The sequence below is a fragment of the Astatotilapia calliptera genome, chromosome 18 (assembly GCF_964374335.1).
Source record: "Astatotilapia calliptera chromosome 18, fAstCal68.1, whole genome shotgun sequence".
Taxonomy (NCBI): Eukaryota; Metazoa; Chordata; class Actinopteri; order Cichliformes; family Cichlidae; genus Astatotilapia; species Astatotilapia calliptera.
Window position 1 is genome coordinate 19,499,260 of NC_137439.1, and position 27,408 is coordinate 19,526,667.

The 27,408-nt window shown below is 41.0% G+C and overlaps 2 protein-coding genes and 1 long non-coding RNA gene across 4 annotated transcripts; all 3 read right to left on the minus strand.

Moving 5' to 3' along the window:
- Window positions 1-1,150: 1,150 nt before the first annotated feature.
- On the minus strand, window positions 1,151-6,316 carry LOC145422088 (uncharacterized). The gene is made up of 4 exons (XR_013903487.1): window positions 6,243-6,316; window positions 2,486-2,552; window positions 2,286-2,353; window positions 1,151-1,595 (listed from the first exon to the last, which is right to left on the minus strand). It is a non-coding gene; the product is annotated as an uncharacterized LOC145422088 (long non-coding RNA).
- Window positions 6,317-7,343: 1,027 nt separating this feature from the next.
- Window positions 7,344-20,523, minus strand: LOC113011257 (solute carrier family 12 member 9-like). The gene is made up of 14 exons (XM_026150709.2): window positions 20,169-20,523; window positions 18,034-18,168; window positions 16,556-16,693; window positions 16,370-16,476; window positions 15,914-16,115; window positions 15,610-15,717; window positions 14,722-14,833; window positions 14,232-14,389; window positions 13,671-13,753; window positions 10,755-10,879; window positions 10,437-10,629; window positions 10,160-10,334; window positions 9,760-9,906; window positions 7,344-9,613 (listed from the first exon to the last, which is right to left on the minus strand). The coding sequence occupies exons 1-14, from the start codon at window positions 20,368-20,370 to the stop codon at window positions 8,727-8,729; spliced, it is 2,772 nt and encodes a 923-aa protein (XP_026006494.2). The 5' UTR covers window positions 20,371-20,523; the 3' UTR covers window positions 7,344-8,726.
- Window positions 20,524-20,979: 456 nt separating this feature from the next.
- Window positions 20,980-25,141, minus strand: thpo (thrombopoietin). 2 transcript variants are annotated; one of them, XM_080293400.1, is made up of 5 exons: window positions 24,755-25,141; window positions 24,542-24,666; window positions 24,269-24,319; window positions 23,413-23,577; window positions 20,980-21,580 (listed from the first exon to the last, which is right to left on the minus strand). In XM_080293400.1, the coding sequence occupies exons 1-5, from the start codon at window positions 24,765-24,767 to the stop codon at window positions 21,434-21,436; spliced, it is 501 nt and encodes a 166-aa protein (XP_080149526.1). In that variant the 5' UTR covers window positions 24,768-25,141; the 3' UTR covers window positions 20,980-21,433. The 2 variants fall into 2 exon arrangements, with proteins under 2 accessions (XP_080149526.1, XP_080149525.1); XM_080293399.1 differs by having other exon boundaries at window positions 24,269-24,355; window positions 24,755-25,125.
- Between the last annotated feature and the right edge of the window lie 2,267 nt (window positions 25,142-27,408).

Sequence of the window (27,408 nt, forward strand, 5' to 3'; positions counted from 1 at the left end):
GTGATAGCACAAGGTATAAATAAGGAAGCACTGTAGAAGATCTCATCCCATCACAATTTAAAATCTGAAAGTTATGTTGTTTTGTATTCACAAATACAATCAAGAAGGTTTTGAACATCTATGATTGTTGGACATCATTGATCTCAAGATTTGTAAAATGATTGCGTGGTGCACACATTTCCAAATGAGCCAGCCTGGTCTAAACCCTTTAAATAAAAACCAATAGAGCACATAAAAGTTTTTTGAGGTATACTTCTAAACTTTTACTGAAACCAAATCAAAATAGTTGTGGTCTAACTTCCGGTATCATTCAGTTCACCATTATCTGGGTCCACAGATCATCTGTCTGTGCTTACACAGAAAAACTGTTTCCATATAAGGAAGAGAGCAACAGATGGCAGAAAGAACTAGTCAGATTTGGCTTGTGCCGCGTGGTTTGTGCTGTGCAGAAGGCTGAGCCGGGCAATGCGAAAAGGCGAGAAAGTGGGCGTGCCAGACATGTGCAACCTCCCAAAAACAAAGATGACACCCAGACTCCAGTCACATCCTCTTTCATTCACACATTCGTGCATGACGAATGTAAAAAGACAGAAGGTCGATTTATATTTACGAAGAAAGAAGCTTTTCAAAGAGAAAGTCTTTCCATTTAATCCATACAGTATAAACTAAAGATTGAAAGTAACAAAAAGTAAAGTAAAAGTAAAGTGACCCTGTGAAAACTCAGATAGACTCCCCACAATCCTGCATTAGGAAGATGGAAGAAAATAGATGGATGGATGATTAAAGTGCTTCCAGTGCCACTGCTGCAGAGCTCCTAAACGTAAACCTACTAATCCACTGCTACGCAATCAGTGACGCAGGCATCCTAATATTTCACTGAACTGGGATTAGTAATACCCATGTAAACCGCTGATGGCTGACAAACATTATGAGACATCATGATGCAACATAAGCAGCTCCCTTGTTTGATCCCTGGATGTAAAAGAGTGAGACTGACGCAAATCAGCCCATCGGTCCACGGTGCTGTCAAGGCCTCCATAAAAACAAGGGCATCCCCGCTATGTGGGGGTGGTGTGAGACAGCCACTGCATGACCATCACAATCACTCAAGGCAAACAGTGAGTAATTTAGGATCATACAAGTTACTGTTGTAGGCATGTGATAATATTCTATTACATAAAGTGATCTAAAGGAATCCTGATAAGGTCAAGAAATGAAGTCTGACAGTGGCAACTTCCTGAGCTCCTATGGTCAAAAGTGGCTAATAAACTTCTAGCTGAGCCTGTGGAAGATGCTGAGACCCGAGGTCATGTTTTGTTTTTTAAATTTCAAAGACTTTTATTGGTAAATAAATCAAGTATATGCAGAGAGTCAGGATTTACAGTGCTGACTCTTCTTTGTAACCCCTGTAGTTCTCTGTGGAGATCCATTCCTGCCATATCAACGCTCCAAGCTGATCACAGTTCAATGATTAACCCCTGATCCTTGGTCCCATTAAGATCTGGGTAGTTTTCCGGTCTGAGATATTATTTTGCAGATCTCCGAGCCTCTGTGGTGTCATTCGTGCCCCCATGATGACATGGTGTTCCACGATGCTTGAAAACACACAGACTGTAAATTTAAGCAGGTTATTTTGTTACATAAACACAACATAAAATGCTAAATTTGATGAAATCCGGTCAACTGAAACTTCCTTGATTCATATACATTCAGTTTAAACCGAGCACATTTACCTTAATAATGAATTGTTTGAATTAATTAACCTTTGATTTTAAATATTTGACTTGCATGTTAAATAAAATTGTTATTTTGAGTTTATTGAGGGTGAAGTTTTATGTATGTATGTATGTATGTATGTATGTATGTATGTATGTATGTATGTATGTATGCATGTATGTATGTATGTATGTATGTATGTATGTATGTATGTATGTATGTATTAATGTTGAGCATATGCTAAACATTTATGTGGCAATTGAAATTGGGTTGTCAATTTATTAGGGACACCTCACTGACACAATTGCCTTTCAAGAAGGTTGTTGTTTTCTTTTTTTATTAGTTCTAAAATCATCTGATAGTGCTTCCTAAACTTTGTGTTCACTTTGGTGAGCTCTGCCGCATCGCATTAAAAAGGTTCCTGGTTCAAACTTTAGCTAAGGCATCTCTTTATGACATTTCCATGTTTCCACTGCGCCTGTGTGGAGTTTCTCCATTTGCTTCTTACTACAGTCCAAAGACAGCTCAGCAGAATAAAGTGCTGTATGACGGAATAGTTTAACGCTTACCATCAGACTTGAAATGCCACTCCATGTCAGTCTTTGAAGGCGACAGGTTGTGTTGCTTTTTAACTGCACTGTATTATACAGAGAGGTGTTTCTGTTATCAAAAGGACCATCCATGTAATGAGCTACACTTCAGCAGCACCTTAAATTTAAGTCTGAAATTAGACCAGTTCTCCAAGAGGGTTAAAAATGGACATTATAACCTTCATGAAGGAAAGTTTATTCAGGCAAAGCTGCATCAGGTTCGACCAAGTGCCCCAGTTTAGCCACCTGTGTGCAAAGAATAAAGCAATGTGATACAGTAAACGACTATCAAATAAAAGCAGTGAATAAGTTGAAAGCAAACATACACCAAAGCTATCAGTATTTTTATTGACACTGTGCCCAAGGTCCTGCTGTGGTCTCAATTGATAACAGTTATATTTGCTTAATGTAGGGCAGTAAATGGAGACACAAATGCATCTAAAACGAGTCACTTACTCCTTTAAGTCATGACCACATCTGACAAAAATCTGTCTATTTAACTGACAGGACAAACTCATAAAGCCTTCTTTTGTTTATCCCCCAGTTACAAACTAAATAATATGCTAGGAATTGATTATTTATTAACATGTATTTAACCAGGAAGTGAAACTTTTAAGATCAAGTGTTTATTTTGCATGAAAGATTCTAGTAAAATCTCAACCTGAACTAGGCCTATGGATGCTGTGGCAGCAGGAGGAGAAAGAATCGTACACTTCCACAGGACTAAACTGTCGACATATCCTCCCAGTCCGCCCACTCTCACATGAAGTGGAGCTATTTCCACAGTAACAGCAGTTTGAACTACGTCACTAGTGCAGATCCAGAGAGTAGAGGCAGATGATGTGGGAAAATTTTACATCAGCGTACATATATTGGCAGCACTATGCGGCCAGCTCCCACTCACACTATTTTTCACTTGAGTGGTCCTGATACTTTAAGAAAATGCAGCTGATGGTTAATCAGAACTTATAGATGTGTCTTTTCAGAGGTTTAATAATGACAAGACTACAGAGGAGATGTCAGAGAAGGAAATTCGGAAAAGACTTGATAATACCGCAATGCTTGAAGACACGTGAGGACACTTGTGACAAAAACACACCGTCATCTATCAGCTGGTGAATTACACCCACTGCCACTTCATTAGGTACACCCATTCAACTGCTCTTTCACGTAAATATCTGATGAGTCAATCACATGGCAGCAATTTACTCCATTTAGACATGGAGACATGGTCAAGATGACCTGCTGAAATTCAAACCAAGCATCAGAATTTTGAAAGAAAGATGATAAACATGGCATCGTTGTTGGTGCCAGACGGGCTGCTCTGAGTGAATACTGCTGATCTACTGGGATTTTCCCACACAGTCATCTCTAGGGCTTACAGAGAGTGATCAGAAAAACAAAAATTATCCAGGGAATTAGCTGAGTGGAAATGCCTTCTTCATAGGGGATATTGTGTTGGCACACTTTGGGCCCCTTAGTTCCAAATGAGCATCATTTAAACACACATCAGCCTACACGAGTATTGCTGCTGTCCATGTCTATACTTTTACAACAACAGTGTATACATTTTCTAATTGCTGCTTCCTGCATGTCCCAAAGCTCCAATGACCTCAGTCTGGTTTCTTGAGCGTGACACAGAAACAGTCACCAGATCACAGAATAATACAGCACCTTTTGGGTGTTGTGGAACAGGAGATTTGGATCATGGATGTGCAGCTGATAAATCGACAGTAACTGTGTGATGCAATCACGTTAATAAGGAACAAAATCTCTGAGGACTGTTTCCAGCACCTTATTGAAACTGTGAAACAATTACTTAATGCAGCTCTGAAAGAAAAGGGTGGTCAAACCCAGTACTAGCAAGGTGTGCCTACTGAAATGGCATGTGAATTTATACATGAAATATACTTCATTTCCCAGACTGCTCTTTGTGTATTAATGGCAGGTTGCAAATTTGCCGTTCTTTGTCACAGACTGTTGTTCAAAGACAAAGTGAAAGAATCAAAAATCGTTGTCATACTGCTTGTAGAGGATGATATGCAGAAGCATTTGATTTGCTTTCACTTATCATTTATACAATACATCCTTTGGAACGCTACTTATGGCTGTAGAAACAGCATACAAACTTTTGGGCTGGCATGAAGCAGGGAATCGAACCAACAGGAAGACGAGCAGTCCGACCATCTCAAATCCAAGCAAACAGATTTCTGAACAGAAATTTAGCAAATATATCGTCATCCCAGCAGCAACATATGAGCAGCTTAACTATTTTTAGTCATTACCATTTTTGCTGCCATATCTACAATCTGCTTCTCTGATGTTTCTCATACCATTTATGGTAAGTTGGAGGTTAAAAATTTGATTTGACCACCTGAATTATATGTAAGGTTTTGGACCTAATTTAAACTTTTTGCCAGGAGGGCATTAATCTATCCCCTTCTCTCAAACTGTCTATAGTATTTTGTTTTTGGTACACTAATTAAAGACTAAAGGCAGGTCCAGTTTTTTTTTCTTTCATTACTGATCCTTCTTTATACTTTTCATACATCAGCACTTCTCCATTCTACAGCTGGTCAGTCGGAAGTGAGTCAACCTGTGGGCATGAAGGAATCCCCCTCAAACCAGTCCCCAGTGCTGCACGAGAAATACGCGCTAAAAGCAAAAAGTCTTCTCCTCGTAGGAGGCATGTAGGACTACTGCACGTTGTATCCAGTCCAAAATAGTTGAACACTCCGAGTTACTCTTATGACTGTAAACGTGGCATCCCCTTATAGTGCTCAGAGCCCAGGCTGCCTCCGCCTGTGAACGTGCTCCCTCCCACACGCAGTTTGTCAGTGAGGTGTAGGCGGGTGTCGATACACTTATACGAAAGATATGCAGCTCTGCAGCAAATGTGACGTATGCAACAGTTGGCACCGTCTTTTCGTCACAAGATGCATTATAGCTGTTGCCCACAATCACTAAATCTGCTGTTGGCAAATTGCATCAGCCAGCTCAGTGTCATGCCAAACTGGTGGGCAACTAATTTTCCCCATGGGAGCCACACTGAGGAACTGGGACTGTTGTGGAAGACCGCAGCAATAAACTTGTTTCTGCTCATTATTCACTTTATCTCTTTATAAACTCTTTATAAGCTTTGCAGCTCCCCGGTCAGCTCGAATGACTGAGATCAGGTGCTCATTAACATTTTGAAAGTGGAACAAAGTTGGTGATGCTGGGTGGATACACAGCTGTTTGGTGCTGAAGTGGGGCTCTCAGTATTTGTCTTTCATTCTGACTAATCCTCTGAGTGTGATTTCTCTCCATTTAACTGCTGTGTTTAAATCCTTGCCCAGCAATGAGACCTCCAATTGTCTTTTTGTCATCTCTTCCTCTGTCCTCTGCCTGACTGCCAATGCCCACTGGACTTGTTCCCCACTCAAATCAAGCTGCGCATATAATTACTCTGCATGTTTAAAAGAGCAGCTAAGTAGAGAGTTAGACTCTGTGTGTATTTAACCTGGCTTTTTTATAATTACATTCAAGAAACCGTCTGTTCTTTTTGTGGCTGCTCATCTCATTCACTGCTCCTGGAGACTGGACCAGGAATCACACACACACAGACGAGGAGAGTCTGATTGTTTGGAAAGATTTATGTTCAGGGGTGGATACTAGAAGATGTTTTCATTTCTAAAAAAAAACAGTCAGTAAACATAATTGTTATGTTAGGAGCATTTTTCTTGCTTTTCTTATAACCCCTGACTGGCTCTTATTTGTCATTTTGGACACTGATGTGTCAAGGAAATGTGTGCAGATTTATAATCCTAAAAATATATATAGATTTTTAAGATTTCTAGTCTTTAATTTAGTAATATTTCACGCCTAACCGTCAAACATTGTAATGTTCTACCATAAGCAAGGCTAACAGCCCTAAAATGGAAAGATTTACTGCACCAGAAGCCTGTAGACCAGGGGTGGGGAACTCCAGGCTTCAAGGGTCGGTGTCCTGCAGGTTTTAGATGTGTCCTTGACAACACAGCTGATTTAAATGGCTAAATTACCTCCTCAACATGTCTTTAAGTTCTCCAGAGGCCTGGTAATGAACTAATCATTTGATTCAGGCGTGTTGACATGGATGGATGACTAAAACCTGCAGGACACCGGCCCTCGAGGCCCGGAGTTCTCCACCCCTGCTGTAGACCAATCCCAACATCATTAAATCAATCACAGACAAGAACAAACAGCATTGTACTCCTTTGTATTTTAAGCAATTTATAATTTAAGCAATAATTTTAGTCACTAATATAGCTTGGAGTCTACCTAATCAAGCATCTTTACTTCTGCGAGTGTTTGGAGCTCAAGATTAAGCCGTTACAAGCTCTAAAAAAATGTATTCATACCCAGTATTTCACACTATGTCAGAACAACAGTACTTTCTTACTTTTTTGTTCATGGACTACAGCAATCTGTATTTAAAAGTATCACAGCCCGGAAGTGTTTTTATTACACTTTTACTGCACCAGCAGTTCTCCCAGCGGCGCTGAAGCGAGTCCGACCTTCAGCTTAAAACCTTAAATATAAAAGATGGGCCAGACTCGATGTGCGCCCACACTGTCAGATCACAGGAGTCACCGTGTGCTGGTGCACTATTGCTTCTTTGTGACTTCTAAGTAAATGCACTCATTAGAAAAGTGGAGAAAAAGGTGCCTCGGTGTCCTTGGATCTGCTGCCATCTGTGAACAAATTCCCTCCCACATACTGTTTGACAGTAATGTGTAGGTGGGTGTTGTTTTCTGCTGTAAACCCATTAGAATTTCTCTAAATGCGACATGCCGCTGGCTCCTATTCAGTATGCGCCGCCTTACCCACCACAGCATACATGTGCCAAACAATAGTGTCATTCAGAAAATCTTCACTGTATTTTAATTATCTTTTAAAGCAACAGATGAGTTTGCCTTGTTATCAAGCAATCTACATCATATTCTTATTTTAAAACTATCCTGTGGCATAAAAACACTTAAAGATACGACATCTGCACACTGGCTTTATTCCGAGGGGCAAAAAGTTGCACTACAAGTAAAAATTCCATTATAAAATAATGATAGTACAACACAGTCTGACTGGATAAAACAGTCATGTCTTTAATGATCGTGTTCAGTAATCACTCACAGCTCAGGCTGGAAAAACTAAGTTAAGTCTTGAATTTAGTAGTTCAAAGAAACTTCTCTAACAACAGCATCATTTCCTGGAGATGCTGATAAGAAGTGCACAATGAGTATTTGGGGGATTTCTTGATTGTCCAGCCTTGCTCAGCTCACACCACAGCATCTCAAGGTGGTTACAGACCAAAATTGTTGTTTCTTTTTCTTTAAACCATCTGTTCATTTATTTGTGCACCCCAGGTCAATGTCATGTTGGATGACCCAGTCTGTAGCATAGCGCCCTGACATTCGCCCCTAATATTTCTTGATTTAATTTTAGCTCCCTCAGTGCTAAGCCAATGGTGCTTTGCTGTTTGTATACAGCAAACATAATCCTCCTAGAAGTCATATCCAAAATAATAATGAAAACACTTGACTCCAAGTTTAATTTGGAACACATAGGACTCTATTATTAGTTTAGTAAGACTGCCTTGGTCCATAATTACAACTCAGAAGGAGATCCTGTCAGCCCTGAAAAGTTTTCAACCGTTTTTCTGGGAACTGCATTCTTTATCTTGGCAAGAAAGCCGATCATAAACAGACCGACCACGTGGAGAGTTCTGAATGAGCAGATCAGTCTATGTTAGCTTATTTGTAGTACACATTCAGTTACATGGTATTTGCACCATTGTGGTGCACTAAGAGCCTTGTAAATTCTTACTTGTATAGCTGTGATTGTGGGCAGTTTGCTAGGCAAATATCGCCCTCTGCAGGTTCAACAGGAAACACTCAGGTGTAACTTTTTTTGTAGTAGCTAACAATTACTAACTATAAACAGGCCATTCAGGTAATACAATCGTTTATTTTTCTATAAATCTGTGCAAAATTTAAAGCACACAATAGCAAGATGGCACCCAACTGTGGCAGCAATATTTTAGCAAATAAATGAGAATCTAATACATTAACATCCAATCAGCTTTCTACTAATACAATCATCTCCTCTCACACAAAAAAGTGCAGATTAATTTTCTTAATGCCACTATGGCCTAATCTCAGTTTCAAAGGGATAGCCTCAGTTCCCTCAAGCATTCATGTTTGTTGGTGTATTAGTGGGAGGAATAGGTGTGTGTAACATTCATGTTTGATTAAAGTTTAAAACTGAGATTTGCAGTGTTTTCATCTATTGTAATACTGTGGTTGACGACTAACATGTCAATAAATCGGGAGGCAACAGGCACAGCCCCGTCCATGAACGATACTAGATTCTGCTAGTCGATGACAAAGAGTTAGTAAAATTCTAGATGTCAGTCGTAACCACAGGAGTGACTCCGTGAACGAGCAATGTCGGACCAAGGTTTCGACTCAACAGGTCCACCTGATGCAGGTAGGCACGGTAACGGCTTCTATCAGCTGGGGGGTGTGGCAAATACAAGAAACGCACAGCTGGCTGAGGGACACCATGACGGCAAATCATATCATTGACGGCACAGATGTACTCATCTGTAAGTTGAGAGGCATTATTGGGATATGTCTGGTTACAGTCTTCTCTCTCATCTTCCTCATTCTGTTCAGCCCTTTCTCTTTGCCTCTGCCAGTGTAGCGCCACCACCTCATCCCAAGCCACCATCTGCACCTGAGCTGAGATCCTTAGATCCCTAAGCATACCCTGGAGCTTTGCTTCCTCCTTTTCTTGCAGACTGTAGCCAGCCTCCATGCACAAGAAGAGTCGGAGTCTCGCCTGGTTCCAGGCACGGGAATCGTGAAGCACACAAGCCAGCTGGAGAAGAAACAATGAGCAGATGCCAACATAACTATGGCTGTCTGGCTGAAGAAGATTCATAGGCCACACATCAATGAATGGCCCGGCCACACCTCTGATCTTTCTTCCTGACCCTAAGACTCTGTCCCGGTTGAACTGGTCGAAACACCGAGCCAGAGTCACATTCTTTCCCATTTTTACAGCATCAGCAATCACAGAGATGTATTCCTCTTCCTGGAGGTCTTTGGGGTCCTCAGCACCTCGCAGACTGGGAAAGAAGGGAGAGCGTTGCTCTCCAGGGACTTTGGTTGGACAGACCGTATCAAATCTATGGCCTGTAGACAGGAGAATATGACCTTGGAGGTGGTCATGAGGAGTGCAGTCATCATAGAAACCCAAGACAAGGGTGTTGGGCCTCATTCCACCTAGAATCAAAGACTTGTATCAACTGTGCTTTGAATAAGAAAAATATGAATGATAAAATGATGTATTATATTGGAAATGCTGCCATAACTACTGCTCAGTGACAGACAGGACCTAATCCTACAACAGTAAAGGTAAAGCCACCTACCAAAGCCTGAGATGAAAAGCAAATTCTGAACGCCGTGTCGGACGGAGTCAGCCAGGGTCAGGTTGACAAACGCTTTGATTTTCAAATGATCCACTAAACAGAGCCAGGAGTCATATCGACTCTGCAAAGGATCAGAGGGCAGCTCATCTGCACACACACAGAGGCACACACAATATAACAAGAATCAGACTTTCATAGGGAAAACAAGCAAACTTCTGTTTTAACACTTTTCCCTCTCACTGTGAAATCTCGTTAACGTTAGGATTCATTAAAACTGATTTACACTCAGAAATAACAGCTCTTTTCATCAAAGACTATCACTGAGGTACAAATATCTCCCTCTAAGACCTAAAGTACTCAATAATCCACTAGATCGGGCTCCAGCGTACACATTTCTTACCCAGCAAGCCCAGCTTTATGTGTCCAAGCACATAGAGGCCGCTCTTCTTCAGATCATTAATGAAAGTCATGAGGCCTGTACAGCTGCGAGGGTTTGCAACCATCAGAAGCACCTGGGGCCTCCAGAACTTAACATGGTCCTTTCGCACATCCAACATCAACAAGTACTTACGCACCTTGGTAATTACAGAAAATAGTAAATAATGATTAAATATAAGTGATTCATGCATATTTATGTCACATTTGTGATTCATGTGAGTGAAAAACACTTTATGCACCTGGTGGAAGATGAGGGCCTGGCTGATGTAGCCCCAGTTGCTGATGGGCCCCAGGTAGTGGATAAGCATCAAGAGCACCAGCATAAAGGCTATGCTGGCAAATGCATAAATTGCATTGATCAAAAATATCATGACCAGGCAGCCGAGGATGCCCAGAGTGCAGGTGTGCCATGTAAAGAAACGGAACGAGGGTCTAAATATAAAACAAGAAATAAACAAAAATGAAAGAACATGTATGAAAATGTTCCATTTTGGTTTTACCTGTGCAAATAAAATCTAAAGCAGAAAGGTAAGCCACTGCCTTATGCTGCACTGTACCTGAAGTTTGGTGCAGAAGCCCATTCAAGAGCCAAACAGGCCAGGTTCACAGCAGCATACACCAACAAGAAGAAGATGGTTACAATACCAGCAATGGTGTTCAATTTACCTGCAAATAGCACCATCTAGTGGAGGTGATTGGAAAAAATAGGTTTTAGTGAAAATTAAGAGTGGCTTTAGCAGAAAATCTCAAACTGATATGCCATTGAGACCAAAAATTCTCCTGTTTTAGTCCAGAAAAAAATCCAGTCAAATGATACCAAGTGAACAGGCTTTGACATGCACCATTAAAATGCAACAGAACAATGTTTGCAACAATAAAACTCACTATACGTCGACTATGATAGCTTTGAACCCCCGGCTGCCTCGACACCACAAATTTAAACAGCTACACTGTATCTGAATTTACAGGATAAAATTTAAAATACAAAAATCCTTTCACTCGAGCTAATGAGCTGAAGCTAAGCAGCATGGTACTGTAAGAATTCACTTATTAGTTTGACAACATTCAGCTCCGTCTCCCTGCCAGAACCTTTCAAGCTGTGAGTCCTCTTCACTCGACAAATGAGCAAAAATCTGAAGCTGAGCACAATGATGCTCAAAGTCTTTTTGCATCGCTGAGCAGCGGCTGAAGAATGAGCAAAGTTAAATGAGCTATCAGTTTGTCTGCTCTTGATTTTTCCTTCCTCTGTTCCAGCTTTCATTTACAATCAACTGCAGACAGCACTGCACCTTTAGCAAACAGTGTATGACGTCAGTGCTGATGCAGCATCACTACACACATCCTAATTTATTTTCCCCCACCTGTATTAGAAACAGAAGACAGGGTGGAAGTGGAAAGATTTTATTTTATTTTTTAAATTACTTTTCTTAATATGCTATTACTGACTTTTTCACTAGTTTCCTCAAATTTTATTCAGGGTCCATAATTCAGACCAAGAGAACAAGATCCCTTCAAAATGTGACTTGGACACTTTAAGTCTGGTTAACCTTTGAATCTGAGCCTTCTGCACTTTGGCAAAGCTACAAGAAGCTCGCCAAGCTTCGCCTAGTCACAGTTGCCACTGTAAACATGTTCATGCATTTGAGGGCGTCTACGGTTTGATGGCAGAGCCATACTTGGCAAATGGGCAATAAGCTGGTCCACTGATGTGCATGACATTGGTCTTAAAAGTGTTAAGGTACAGACTGAGTAGCACTTTTGGGTCTGTGCAGAAATTATTTTGCAACTTCAATCGTGTCTTCAAGAAGGCAGATGTTATCTGCAAAATCGAGGTTCTGAAGGATAACAGCTGCATGCTGGGAACCTTCTCTTAGTGGGGCCATCAGTACTGCAAAGCGTGTCGAGTGTAATGATACAACTTTAAAGGTGCAAGTGACTGTAGGGGGGAAACTGTACTCCAGCAGGGTCTTCAACAATATATTACAACTGATCTTCAAGGCAATAAAGCATGACTTTGTTAAGAGATGTATTCTAAAACACTTCTTTAGCTGAGAATCAGAGAGGAGAAACACACAGTTTTACTTGTTGCTTAGCAAGGGCAGCTCTGAGCTCTCGCACGAGAGTGAGGGCTCAGGGACTCGCACTCTGAGACTGCCCTGGTCTTTATTTCATACATCAGTGGGTGTTTATTCCTTACATTGGAATGTGGAGGTGTATATATGTGTGTGTGTGTGTGTGTGTGTGTGTGTGTGTGTGTGTGTGTGTGTGACCCCATAAACGACTTCCCTAAACCTGCTGGTCTGGAAAATCCAACAGTTCATCTAAATGTAAAAAAGGCACTTAGACTAAAACTGACATAGCTACGTTTAGGCACGACCTTTCCCATGCTCCCAGGATGTGGGTGTGAATGCCAGAGCACTCTGGAATGCACACAAAGCCTTTGCAGACTATTAAGGATCGCATATCCTATCACTACTATATGTAAACTTATATTATTAAAAGATTATACTGACTACTAAGTACAATTTTCTATTGACAGACTTCCTTACAGGGGCCGTGGCCTCTTCCAGGACTCTGCGTTGTCAGAATATGGGCCAATGTTGATCATACTGATGTACTAGTTTGAGCAGAAGGTGGTTGTAAGAAAGGGTGATGGCAACTGCAGTCTTCAAGAAGGGTGAGGTTTCCTCTTGTTAGTACACGGACTATACCTGACAGACCTCAACATCAGTGGAGAGAAGTTTTAGAAAGCAGTATTTTCCAAGTGTTGGGTCTTCCTGCACCTTTATATGAAAATTTCTTCAGTTTTCTTGCCAGAGAGCTCAAAAACTAGTTTTCAAAGTGATGAACAGGCTGCAAGACAGGCTGCCGTCTGTGGTGATGTGAATGAACTCTGCAGTGTTTTCAGTTAGTAGTTAACAAGCATGTCCTACGAAGAGGTTATTAGCCACATCTGCCACCCAGCAGTCTTTTCGTGCCATCCTAAATGTTTCCAGGAGGAGCCCCATCACCTACAGGAACCTACTGAAGATCTTGAGTGTCACCCGCAATCACTGACTACCTCATGATGGCCATGTGATGCTTTAACATGTGACAACTGGGGCTGCCTCGCTGTGGGACACAGATGTTAAGAGGTATTGTGGCGGACCATCTCTGACGCAAGAAACTGATTGAAGAGGACGTTAGACTGCAGAAAGAAAACCTGTGTGTCATGCTGAACTGAGGTGTTTGGAAGGACTTCATAGTATAACCAAGAAGAATTGGAGGATGATGTGTCTGCCCTTTACCATTCATCTATTTTCATCAGGTATTTTGAATTGGTTGCTGTATCCTAGATTACTGGGTATGTGTAAACAATCAGTGTAAGATGGCTCAGCCTATAAGCTAATGAGATATCTGCTTTCAAGGCGAGACTGTCTAAACTTCAAACACAGAGGAAAATGCAAACATATGATGTGATACTGATATCCTACCTGCACAAGCAACCAAGAGACAAGCACTGAGACCCAGGGGTTTCCACTTTGAGAGGTTTTCCTTGCCAGAGCCAGAACACCGCCTGCAGAGATTTAGACAACTAACAAAAGCAAAGTCTCTCTGTCTGTTTCGCTCATCGTCCCAAATCCAATAAATAACTGAGTCACACGAGGACTTTTTTTCCTTTTGAGAAAGTCAACACCGCGTGCCATCTGTTGTCAAACGAAGCTTTCCAGATTAACATGTCTCCACTTGGAAAATGACACATGATGAAATTAATAACAAGTGACAATTTCTCACATTTGAGATGGAGACCCAGCTCAGCAGATGGCTGAATATTAAAATGTCGACTCAGCTACAGAAGACCAGATGAATTGGATATGCTTTTATATAATCCAGATCAACACTTCACAGCCTGATCATTAGTAATTAACTCCTTTTTATTACAGGAAAGGTTAGCATCCACATCTGATGGCTTCTTATAGGAAATTGTTAATGTTAGAGACAAGAAATCCAAATTACAATCATCAGGCAGCAAAACGCATGCTCAAGAATCTCACCAAACAGGTCGTCTTTGGACAGGGCGTACAGCACCCTAGAGGCTCCAATAAGGTTACTCATTGCTGCAGACAGGGCCGAGGAGTAAATGCCAACTGTGACCATGGGTGGCAATATATTAATGTCCCCCAGGAAGCTGTAGTCTCTTTGGAGAAGATAACTAGGAGAAATTGGGAAAATATGACATGTGAAACTAGTTGTAAAGTCTAAAAAGTTTATTAAATTTTAATTATATAGTTCTAATTCACAACAACAGTCACCCCAAGGTGCTTTATATTGTAAGGTAAGGATGCTATAACATTAGAAAGAAACAATCAGACGACCTCCTGTGAGCAAGCACTTAGTGACAGTGGGAAGGAAAAAAATTTTTTTTGTAAAACAGACAGTTTTGTTTTCACAGATCTGACTCTGAAAGCAGTGACTGTCAACATCTTAAACAAGAGTAGTTGTTTATACTTGTTTCAGAGTATGTGTGTGTGTTGTGTGTCTAACCGGTCACAGGACCATGCCGCCAGCAGACTCAGCACATTATATGTGATGAAAGTTGTAAAAACAGCAGCAAGACTTCCTCTCGGGATGGAATAGCCAGGGTTTTTCAGATCACCTGAAGGAGGAAAAATAAATCAGCATCCATGTTGAACACATTTAAACATAGAAACATTAAGGTTTGGCCAAACTCAGACCTTTCCCACATTATACACGGCGTGCCGAATCTGCGCCTGGATCCAAGAAAAACCTGCAGTTCTAGAGATGCGTTAGTCAACCCATTATTTTGCTCTGCAAGCAGGCGATTACCTACAGCTTAATACGTACACTCTCACAGCATATTTTTCCATTTTTCCTTTCAGGCTGTCAACAGTTGCTGGTCAATACAGTGCTGTGAAAAAGTATTTTTCCCCTCACTGATTTCCTTGCATGCGAGTCACATTCGCATGTTTTATTTCAAACAGAATTTAACAATAGACAAAAATAACCAGAGTAAATACAAAATGCAGTTTAAATTATTTCCTTTATTAAGAGAAAAAAATGCTATACCACATAGACCCATGCAGATTTGATGAATAACTTAATTTGATGATCTGTGTGACAAAACGAAAAAAATAAATTTGGGAGGAAAATACTTCTACACACCACAGCAGCTAAAAAAAAAAAAAAAAGTGGTAAATTTTAAAAACCAAATGATTAATATCAAATAAAGTACAATAACTACAGGCTTTTACTCTCTGGCCTATGGATCCTCTGACAGGACTTTCTTTTATGGCTTTTGCGAGAATTATAGCACTCAGCATGTTAAACTTGTTGTTTTCATCATTCCTGAAGTGACATACAGCTAGAGAAAGCCACCACTGCTTTCCCTCATCTTTTTAAATGAAGTTTTACCTGACATGTTGGACCCTGCCATGATTCCAGTGCAGCCGTTGAACATGACCGCAAACACTCTGGTAAAACTCATCATGGCACCAGTGGTGTAGTCCACCGTGTAGGCGGCTAGAGGGAGTAACAGGAGGCTCGACTGTGTCATTTATACAAACAAAAAGGATGTTTGAATGTAAATGTCAGCATTTTTTACTAATTCAAAGCGTTATTGGAAAACTGGATCTGTAATTGCATTTTTCTGTCTCCTTACAAAGCAAAAACTAAATAAAAGCCAATCAACACATCTGATGACGTGTCCTATGCTTACAGAACAGGTTTCCCTCCAGCGTGTGCAGCCTGAAGCCTGTATAATTGGCAGTGCTCATGCTGGTGGTGTTCACTGCAGACGTGTGTGACAGAGTCACCACGGTGGGCCCCACAATGAAGAAACTAATGAAGATCGAAGCCAGGACCGTCATGACTACGATGAAGATAATGAAGGTGGCTTTTGCATAGATGTGGGCTCCCACCTGTAATCATAAGCTGGTAAAGTTACTCCACTTAAATATCTATACATTGTTTCTATGCATGAATCAAAAATTCAGATATAAATATTAAAAGAAAAGTATAGCTTAAAAAATAAATTTGGAACAGTAATAATTGTTGATTTAAAACATTCAAATTCCTCAGTTCTTTATTTGTTTAGCTCTCATACAATACAGTAAATATCTCAATAATCTTAGACTATATCTAAAAGAAGGGCAATGAAAAACTCCAATCTCACCAGGCACACAATGAAACACAGGAAAAGCAGGGCGGTGCCATAAAGCAGAGACCACCAGTATCCTGATGGCAGCATGTGATGGTGACCTGCAGCAGCTGCAGCCCCCTCTGAGTGACAGTAAAACAGAGTTGGTGCATAAACAAGCCAAAACATCTACATGTCCCATCTTGTCCCAATAGACTTCACCTTCTGGGACCCCGAAGGTAGATGTAATAGCCTCGACCAAACCCAAAATGTAGAGAGCACTACTGCAAATGTTGGCAAAGAAAAACATGATCCCAATGCTGCCACCAAACTCTGGACCCAGGGCTCGGCTGATCATGTCTGGTGGTCCAAGTTGAGGAATTTCTGACTTGAGGGTGGCAGTGGAATAATTAGTTTTCCCCTGGGGGGTCTTAAAGGACTGAAATGACCTAAAGTGTTCAAGTGTCATGAACATGGATGAATGCTCTAAATTAGAATGAAAGTTTCTTCAATGCTTCACTTCTAATCTCCTAAGAAAGAATACAGTGGACCATCATTACAAGAAAAGAGAAAGAGCTAATGGTCTACGACTGCTGGAACTGATCATGTTAATAAAGATGTATTTTTTATTGCATCTCAGGACTTATTTAAATAGTCTTTGATTGTCCAGTTTTAGTGAGGCTGTGCAAATTGTTGCCGCTTTCTGATCTTGCGTTCTTTTTGTCCTCCGTAAACCTTCGAGATGGTTGTGTTAAAAAAAATAAAAATAAAAGAATCCCAGCAGCAGGTTTTGAATACTCAGACCAGCCTGTCTGCCACCAACACACATGCAACATTCAAACTCACTTAAATCTATTTTGTTACCCATACTGATGCTCGCTTTAAACTTCAGCAGGTTGTCTGAACCATGTTAAGTTACTGCCAAGTAATTGGCAGGACAGTTATTTGCTGTCGTAAGCAGTTCAACAGGTGTACCTAATAAAGAGGCTACTAAGAATATAAAGTTTGAAACAATATTTAAAGGTAAGCCATTGCATCGCTTAAAACCTAATTTATCAATTATTGGCAGGCTTTAGGATTATCATGTATTATTTAATTTTGAAAGCATCTGTGACCAAAATGGGAAGGACTTACAAGGGATCATTTCTTCATTTAGAATAAAAAAACATGAGTGGGCCAGTAGGAGAGCAGCAAAGCTCAAAGGAATAATACTGATTTACTTTTGACACTGGTGTCTTTTTTTATTTGAATTTTAACCATCTTTTATCTAGCCTGCATGAAAGTACACATGGACCAAAGCTAAGACACGCTTTAAAAGGTGCACAACTCAAGACAACTTGCTGCCATCACACAATTAAGCAGCCTAGTGTGGCTGCATTCTCTTAGCTATCTTTTCCTGAATATGAATGACATCTCTTTCACGTCTTCCCTTACATAACCTCAAGACATTTTCAATCACAGTCAAGAGAAGACCTTTGACTGCAGCCAGATTCTAAAATATAGAATGCCAAACACTTGGTCTCAATACTTCCCCTTTAAGAGGCAGCTAAAGACCTGAAAAGAAACAAAGGAGATGCCTGTGCAGCTAGAGGATATACAGCAATAAAGCAAATCAGAGGGAAAAAATAAGTGTGCTAATGAATTCATAAACAAGGTGTGATTTGAAAGGCCACTTCCCTTTCTAAGCAATAAAAGGATACAGTAGGCACCTCCAGCATCTAGAGCTCCATTGGTGGAGATTGCACAGATGGAGAGCACAGTCATTGTGATGATGAAGTAGGCCACCAGGAACATGGCAATAGAATGGTACAGCCCTGCTTGGCCCACAACAAATCCTGTAATAAGCAAGTAATAGCACATCTTTCACTGAACATCCTTTTTTTTTAAATCACTTTAAACCTTTGAGCATCACATTTAAAAATAATAATAATAAAAATGATTGAAACAAGTTTAAAATCTATCAGACGAGAAATATCAAACATTTGCTGCAGTTTGAATACTCACAGCTTGCAGTAGTAACTTCTCCAAACTCAGCGCCCTGATTCATAAGTACGGGTTGGACTGTTTTACAGGCTGACGTGATAACTATCAGAGCCTGACTACACAGGTTCAGTATCAGTCTATTTTCTAACATGTAAGCAGAATTTTCCTCAAACAGTGAGCGTGCAGTGCAGAGTGGAGGCCCGAAGTCTACTCAGATTCAACAGATCTTTGAATAGCGAGCCATAATCACTTCAGCTGCATTTGTGTCACTGGGACTAGATTACCGTATTTCCCGATTTACCTTTTTTACGCATCCAAATAATACAAAACGCTGCAGCCAGACTTCTAATATGTTTCAGTAAGCAAGCCCAGATTATTCCTGTGTTACTTTCCACCTACTTCCACTTGATTTCAGAATTTGAGTTCAAGTAGTCATACTAACCTCAACACCATACAAAGTGCTATGGTCCAGACTCTCAAATTCTTGCTTTTTGCAGGATTTGCTAACAAGCGCTGAATTTAGTAGTTAGGGGGACTGGGAATAGTCTCCCACTCCAGCTACGTTTAGGTGACTGTGTTTAACCTCTCTGTTTTTAGGATCTGCTTTTTACCTGTGTTTTTGTTTTTAAAATATGGTTGTGTTATTTATTGTCATTTTTGATTATTTACTACGATTTTTCTTTTTGTATCTTATTTTGTTGAACAGCACTTTATGACTATATGTCTGTGGAAAGCATTTAATAAATGTAATCACTGAAAGTGCTTAACCAACTTAGTAGACAACCCAGTGTAAGGTTTATGCCACAGCTGCCCCACATTAACAATATTGGTAATGACCAAAATCAGCTTTTACATTTCTGTAATGGTTAATCCACCAGTTTACACAAGCGATTTAATGGAAATATTTTAAACACTAAAATTAAATAATTATTGTTCTCCATGAAGTTTCAAATTACCTTTAGAAAGTAGAAAATAGTAAAGCACTTTAAAAAAAAATTAAGTTGCCAAATTACAGTTATTTTCTTGCATTATTGAAAGACAGAAAAAACAGAAAAAAATAGTTTGCGGTCAAATGTTGTGTTCAATTGATTTCCTATTCAGTCATTTTTTGTTTCGAACAAGTTTTTTCAAACAGTTCAAAAACATTTGTGTTTTCTTGTTTTGTATAAAAGGTGTATCATATATCATAATAACACACACGGGTCTTCAGACAGCTGCTTTAAAAAAAGGTCCAGGCATTTGTAAAAGCAGATGAATGAGCAAGGAAGGGTATGACCATTAGCACAAGGTTAAGTTTAATCAGCCCACATCTCCCCTGAATATCCATTAAAAACACCATCTAGATGATTAGTTGGATGACCTATAAAATCTTGAGGCCCAGGCTATTTTAGTGAAATGCCTCAGGTTTAAACCCCTAGAGGCGTTTGGTATTTTATAAAGTTGTTTCATAAAACAACTTTATGGGAGTTTTTTGTTTTATAAAGTTTCTAAAGGAGAACAAGCCGAGAACCAAACCAAATCAATTCCCTAGTTTGCACCTGTGGATCCTCACAGAGGGCCATAGCACAGGTGAGGCGTTGATGTCCAGAGAAAAATGAGGAAATAAGAGTTAACCGGTGATATTACTGAACTAATCGTCAGTATCAAGTTAAACTCATTTTTAATTGTCCATAACTGATGGAAAAAAATGGGTGTGGGGAGTAAAATATCTCCATATTCTGGAGTCGGACATGAAAGATTGAAAACCACTTATTTGGCTACAAATAATCCACTGAACACGTGTCAGGACTCATTTTTGTTGAGGTAGAGACTTTATTTTTCAGTCTTTTTAAGATCTCCTGCTGATACTCACCAATCCGCAAGAACACAACAACGCTGAACATGGACAGTAAAGTTGGAATGACGACTCCAAACAGCACCCCGAGCTTCTGAGGCGCCCTATCCTTGGATCGTCCGGGGTGTACCCCTCCTCCGACCCCGGTGCGTTTAGATCCATCAGACGGCTCGCCGCTAGTGGTCAGTCGGTAGTGTAATAAAGGCGTTTTTTCTGACATCGTAGATTATCAATAATAAAGGTAAGTGCAACTTTATTTAAATAAAAGACCAGTTCTATATTGTTGTTATGGTGAAACGTGCCATCCACGTCGAGAGCCGCCATTTACCTCCACGCCTCACCTGCACGAGCCCTTCACCTTGGGCAGGTAATTTGCTAATTGGAGACAAAAATGACGTTGCTTCCTGCAAGGGCTCGTCCAATAATGTCCAGTCTCGTCTCCTTATAATTAGCTTCTTTTTTGTTTTTATTAGACAACAATCAATTAAAATAAATTAAATGATTAGTAAAAAACAAAAAACAGTCTTTCTCTGTTTCGTCTATATTATAAAAGTCCTGTATCACAATTATTTTGAATAATGTATCTTTAAATGCAAAATATATGAATTCTATCGAGAAATTTTCCAACAATACGGAGATTTCTTGTACTAGAAAAGCAAATAATAATCATATTAATAATAATAATGCTGATAATAATAGCAGCATACTTCTTTAGCAATGCTCTTATTCAAAGGGTAAACAAGATAAGATTTAAAAGTGCAAAGAGAAAAACACATTTGCTTTCTCCTAAAAAGATATTGCAGTATTAGCAGGGCTGAAGAGCAACAAATATGTTGGAATAAGTCTCATTCTGTTTACATTATTAAGCTGAAAAACATCTGGAACCAGGATTTAGATAATACAGATGTTGTCTGAAGGCATCATAAAAACGCTACATGGCAGATTTTAGCCTGTTGTAGGACCTACAGGCTTACAGTCGTATTTAAAGCATCTCCACTGTCCTGCAGAATGATACAAAGATAAAACTAAAACAAACAAACATAAAACGCCTCAATATCATACATTCATTTTTCTTATATTCATATTACCCTGGCTTTGCTTTATCTTAATGACCGACAGATAGTGAAGTATTCACTCTCTTCTGGCTATAAAAAACAGAACATCCATAACAGTGACTTCTGCGAAAAGGTGACGGAAAAAAATGTAGATCAATCCAGTTTTTGCTTTGATGGACCTCCTTCGTGAGCGACCCCCAGCTGCAGTAGTGAAAAGCTGCTCCGGTGTCACCGGGAATTGGTGCACTTGTGCTCCAGGCCAACCATGAACCACTCCAGCTTGGCTGAGATCAGCAGGTTGTAACTCATCAGGACTGTTCTCAGACTCTGAGTGCTTCGAGGAACACAAGACAGCGATGGAGTCACCACTGCCCCCTGGTGGTTGAAATAGGAAACACAGCAATGATGTGTAGTTTTTAAAATGGAAATAGGGAAGAGCATGAAGCCTGTGAAAATGTTCGGAGTCACCTGGAAATGAGATTGCTGTTGAACTGGGCTATTATTGACAGTAGGTGGTTTAATGACTGTCATTAATGAGCCTCTGTGTGTTTTAATACCACATTCTATATTACCGAATATTATAGTTAAAAAGATCTTTTATTTCCTATTTGATGACTATTTTTGTATTGTAGTAGCACAGCTGATTTTTTCCCCTGCTGTTTAATTAAACTTTAATTTAGTTAGTTCATTATCTGGAGCATCCATCTTTTTTATGGATGATTATAATTGTAAAATGGACCAAAAGTGTTTACCACTCGCTTTATAGAAAAGCACAAACTGACTCTAAACAGCATAAAAATGAAAATTAGATTAGATTAGCATCCAGATAATGGTCTTGGAGGCAGAGCTGTAAATTAAAAAATAACACCCAACTAAGACTGTCCACTAAAAGGTAAAGACGGGCTCACAAATACGATGATAAAATGGGAGATTTGTACAGGATCAAAGGAATCTTTAATAAGGAAGGCTATCAGTCCTATCGGTCCTCTGGATGCTGCATAGTTGGAGCCAGGTTGCTCCTATGACAGGACCGAGCACTAGATCCAAACTATTTAAAGAAGAAGCAGGTAGCAAGTATCCTGATTGAGCGGGCAGCACACTTGTGAGAAGCACTTTATGAGGCTTGAACACGCTGAAAATTGAAAATACTAGCAGTGCTACTCCTCAGCCTGCTAGCACTTATGATATAAATTGGAAAAATCGCAGATGATTTTCAGGAAAGTTGAACGACTGACTTTGACCTTGAGGTCAATGTCACTGGGATTCAGACTACTTGGAGATTTCTAGCAGATACACCAATCTCAAAATCCTACGTTGCCTCATTCATGAGTTATCGCATTCACAACCTTGGGTTACCACACTGCCAGCCTAGCAGGGTGACGACAATACACTGTCAGCCTTTTACATCTAACAAGAAGACTGTCAAAGGTTTGACATGCTTTGTCGTTTCTTTGACATAAACAAAGCAAAATGTTATTATTATTTCAACTAAAAATAATTATTTCTATATTTGTTAGTGCTGTACTAAATTTTTTATTCACTTTACACCTGATTGGATGATTAAAAATATGAGATTCATGTCAAATATAATTTCTTTTTGGGTGAACAGCAAACCTGTGCTCACGCACATTGAGCTTAAGTTTGTGGTCTTGCCCTTATGACTTCTGAGAACAACTTTCTCACTAACAAAGTATGCGCTGTTATCTTCTTCATGTCCTGAGGAAGGAAAGCTCGGGTCACACAGCATAACATCATCGCTTCCAGTGCACGGAGATTCCAGAAAGACTCACAGACTTACGAGAAACCAGGATATTTCCACGCCAGAGGAAGCTGATAATGCCTCTGTATCACATGCACACCAGTGGTAGAGAACCCCGTTACATGTGTTCCCTCACGATGTGCGAACTTGTATCAACACAACACGTGTCGTAATGTGTCTGATGTGCTTGAGTGACAGAGACACTCAGTCAGCTTTTGGATTTGCAGGTGAGAAGACATGCAGACTTTAGTTTGACAGTGAAAGCTTCTAAGGAGCTGAAATTCTACGTTACCTAAAGAAAATATCTGAATCCAAGACATTCAGAAATTTTGTGGCCAAATTTACAGCTAGTCTACCATTTGCACTTACACTGAACGGCAAATCGGTGCTTACTGGGAGTGCTTATGAGCTTGTTTGCATGCAACTTGTCACTGTGAGTGCGTCTTACGCTCAGCTGAAGGCGGGTGATGATGAGCAGGTAGTTGTTGATGTTGTTCTCCAGTCTCTGCAGCAGCAAAGCGCCACATCCTGCCGGTCTGAGGCTCCTTTCAGACTTCACACCCTCGACAAGAAGCCTTAAAGATGCAACTATCTCTCCTCTCTTCTCCCGCTCCTGCAGTTACATGCACATTCAGAAAAGGGAGGAGAGGTAATAAAATGTTTGGCAGCACTTCATAATAAAGCCCATGACTTATGGTGCAATTTTCGATCGTTTTACGTGTAATTTTTCTTGATTTAGGGAGTAATTTTCAGTACCTAAAAATACTTAGAACAAAAAGGTTTTAAAGGAAAGAATAAACGAATTATACTTTAAGTATTTTGCTTAATGTGAACCTTTTGTGTATATCAGCATCCTAATGTTTCCCAAATTACCCAAAGTTGACGATGAACCCTAAATGTCTATTAGTAATGTAAGAAGGGGAGGTTAAGATATTACATAATGCAGCCCACAGCCTTAATGAGGAAGCAGTGTTTGTCTTTTCCTCTAAAATAGCCCAAAGGTATCTTTCTCCATATTATATTGACAGTGTAATCTGGGCCTGCTTTATAATAACCCAAAATGTGTTCACTGCTAAATGCTCACAGTGCAATTTGTTCCTTAATTAGTTTAAATCCTCCAATTTGATACCAAGTTGTTCTGTTGTGCCTATTGTGCTGAACATTACACCCTAAATTCAGACAAAACACACTGTGAATACTGGGAAATTACACCATAAGCTGTGGGCTGTTGTACAAAGTGCTACCAAATGTTTTACTCAAATCTGCTGCGGTGGAGGATGGATTCATATGTGTGCCAGCATTACCGATTTGTGTTCCCAAGATGCTGCGTGAAGCTCAGTGCAGGGTAGCTGAACCTGTGTGGAGAGGGTTGCCGAGCCATTACAATTACTCTGCAACGGAGGAGACACGGGAGAGACAAGTGACAGAGACAAGACAGACAGGTGGACAGGCTGACTACAGGTAACAACAGACAACAGGCGGATTAGATACAGCATCCAGATGGAGGTTGTGAAACAACCCATTTCTTTAAAATAAATTGATCTTGAAGCCAGAGAGGAAGGCAGTGACATTCTTACCAGTGCACTGGACATCTCGGGCACAATATTCAAAGCCTTTCTGGCTGCTCTACTGCACACAAACTCTGTGGACTTGGTCTCACTGTCCCACACTTCAGAGGCTATCATACAGAGCAGCAGAAGTCCTGGATAAGGTCAGAAATACATGCTGAAAGTGAGCCGTCCCAATAAAGTTTGTAATAAAAGACTCATAAGTCAACCTTTTGTACTCACTGCTTAAAGCCATGCCCTGCTTGGCTTCTCCGTATGAGTCCACATTTGTTCCATTAAGAGATGTGCCCAGAAATTGAAAATGTGGAAAATGCCCAGAGTCTGCTGTGGTGTCCTGTTTGTCTTCTCACCACTTGATTTCCCACCTTCTCATTCAGTAGTGGGAAGTGCGAGTGTTATCTAGCCTGAGAGCAGGATGTGCTCCAACTTCTCTGCTGCGCAGCACAACAGAATGTTATAAACTGAAAGTGGCATTTTATTGATATCAGCGAGACTATTTTGCTTCTGAGTTGGCTGTCGTAGTACTCGGGGAACAGCATCGTTGCTGGAAAACAGGTTAATGATCTATTATTGTGAAAGAATCCATTGACACAGCTGTCCTGAAAGATATTTACTTTTCGTCCAGGTTAGCGCTGGCCAATAGAAGTCACAGCCAGGGTACATAAACGTCCCCAAACTGTCCTAGGGAGCTAAAGGCGCCAGCAGGTGGGTGTGTGTAAGCACCGTGGGTGTATAACCTGTGTGTGATGACATAATGCATGCGTGACTTAATGTGTTTAGAGAATTTGAGGCGCCCTAAACGCCCAGCAGATTGCAAATGTTTCATTTTTTTTAACAAAAGCTTCTAAAACTTCTAAACAGGCTTGCGGTCTTTGCAGGCAGGACAAGGTGACATCACTGGCAACGTGATTACCCACTCGAGGATCGCTTAATAGCTTGTAAACATGACAGAGAAGGAGAAGTGAACAGTCTGCACCCGGATGCATGCAATCACCCACCGGGTTGCGCTACCTTTTGGGTCGCAGCTGGAGGACGAAGCGGTGAGGCTCCAGTTCAGCTGCCATGTGAGGGTTAAGGTTAAAAGGAGGCGCATTAGCTGTCAACACACATGGACAGGAGACAACGTGGGGAGTGCACCATTCATCCTCATTTTCAGTCACACGCGCTCATCATCCTACCACCTCAGTCTGGACATTGACTGAGCCCCGCTGTCTTCACCTTCCTGCACCCGAGCTATTTTTGCGTGTCATGATTAAGACGCACGACGCTTAATATGGGACCTTAAAGTGTTTGCGCGCGCGTGTGGTGGTGGTGGTGCCACATGCGAGCAGAGAGGGAGAGAGAGAAAGAGAGAGAGAGAGAGGGATGCAGAGCATGACCGAGCATCAACACTCAGTCTATGTTCTGTTTCCCCCCTCCAAGCTTCCCTCTGTTTCTGCAGTCGATCCCGGCCGCTGTTAATTAAGACGAATGCGCGACGCCGATCCGCATATGATGAGCGGAGCGCCTGGATTTCTGCACACGAGGAGAAAACTGCGGTCTGTAACATTGACGGTACCCGCATTGCATCACGGACACGACACCCGGTACCCCGCTGTCTCCCTCCCACCTCAGCAGGCGCAGATGAGGAGGCTGTAGCATCTTATCATAGAGTTTCTTTGACTTGTGCAGCCGCGCTCTCAGGCGGCCGGCTGCTGTTGCTCATGGTCTCCAGATTCAGCCAACAGCTGGCTGCTCCTCTGTGCGCCGTTCTGGAGGCGCAAAGCCGGTAATTACGCGCGGTGCTGACAACTTTGGCGCGGCGCTGTATGGAATGCGCACCAGCAACAGGCCATTCTCTGGGATCTACTGAGATTTCCCTTCCTGGGAGTAAAGTGCGATTTTCGGGAGTCATCTGCAATCAGATCGCCTCATCGACTGAGTGAGCGCTACAACCTGTGGCTGTGCGCCACTTTATTTCTGTCAAAATCCTGCTAAGGCGCAATGGAAGGACAGAGCTGACGGTTTTTGAATACGTAGCCCGGAGAGCAGGGGGGAAAAAAGGGAGAGAGGAAGACAGCAGCCCAGGGAAAAAACGTGAGTGCACAGCTGGATTAGTGTCTCTTTTCTGTCTTTTTTTTTAAAGTATCAAATGTCACAAAATGTTCCAAAGTTTGCTCATTCCAGGGTCAAGGGCAAATTCTAACTGAAGGTCTAACTGGGCTTTGGTGTATTTGCTGGTGTTCAGGTTTCGTTTTGTCTTTATTTCTTCTCAGTTTTCTTATTCTCTATCAGCTGTATCAGCCAACAGGAATGAAAGACAACTGAGAAACTTGGCACACAAAACTGAAGGGGCACAGGTGGTTGCACATCTTCATGTTGCAGAGGAATGACTCAAGGTGCTTGTGGCAGTGTGGCTGTATCACACATCTATGCCAAATGTTCCATAACAAAACAACTTTGCCAGTGATCCGTATGTATACACCACCTAAACATTCATTTAATTCTAATGACAGGCTTTTTATATAATACGGAAGAGCGTCTTACCTCATGTAGACACCGAGGATCAGTGGGTAAGAAACACATCAATCTGTCTGTGGGTTTTTTTCCCTCCTGTATGCTGGTGCCACACTGGCCTCCGTGCACAGGTGATAGATTTCTAAAAACTCCTGTAGAAATGGAGAGATGTGGGTCAGTGTGCTGGTGCTTGGGGCTGCAGAGCACCCAGTTTCTCTGCTGTCAGGACCACAATACACACAATACCTCTGCCCGTTTATGAATGCCAGGTCCTTGATATAATGATGCCAGTGACACATATTGCTCTCAAGGTTATAATGCAAGGCCGAGTTGGAAGCCCACGGTGCATATGAACACGAAGAGCATGAACAATTGTTTTT

Coding starts and splice junctions, on each gene's coding strand:
- LOC113011257 (XM_026150709.2), bottom strand. CDS start 20,370: ATGTCAGAAAAAACGCCTTTATTACACTACCGACTGACCACTAGCGGC. Junction 16,116..16,369: donor TGTGTTTCATTGTGTGCCTG/GTGAGATTGGAG, acceptor TTATGATTACAG/GTGGGAGCCCACATCTATGC. Junction 13,754..14,231: donor GTCCAAAGACGACCTGTTTG/GTGAGATTCTTG, acceptor AAATCTCTGCAG/GCGGTGTTCTGGCTCTGGCA.
- thpo (XM_080293399.1), bottom strand. Junction 24,356..24,541: donor CCGAGATGTCCAGTGCACTG/GTAAGAATGTCA, acceptor CCTCCGTTGCAG/AGTAATTGTAATGGCTCGGC. Junction 21,581..23,412: donor TCACCCGCCTTCAGCTGAGC/GTAAGACGCACT, acceptor TTCAACCACCAG/GGGGCAGTGGTGACTCCATC.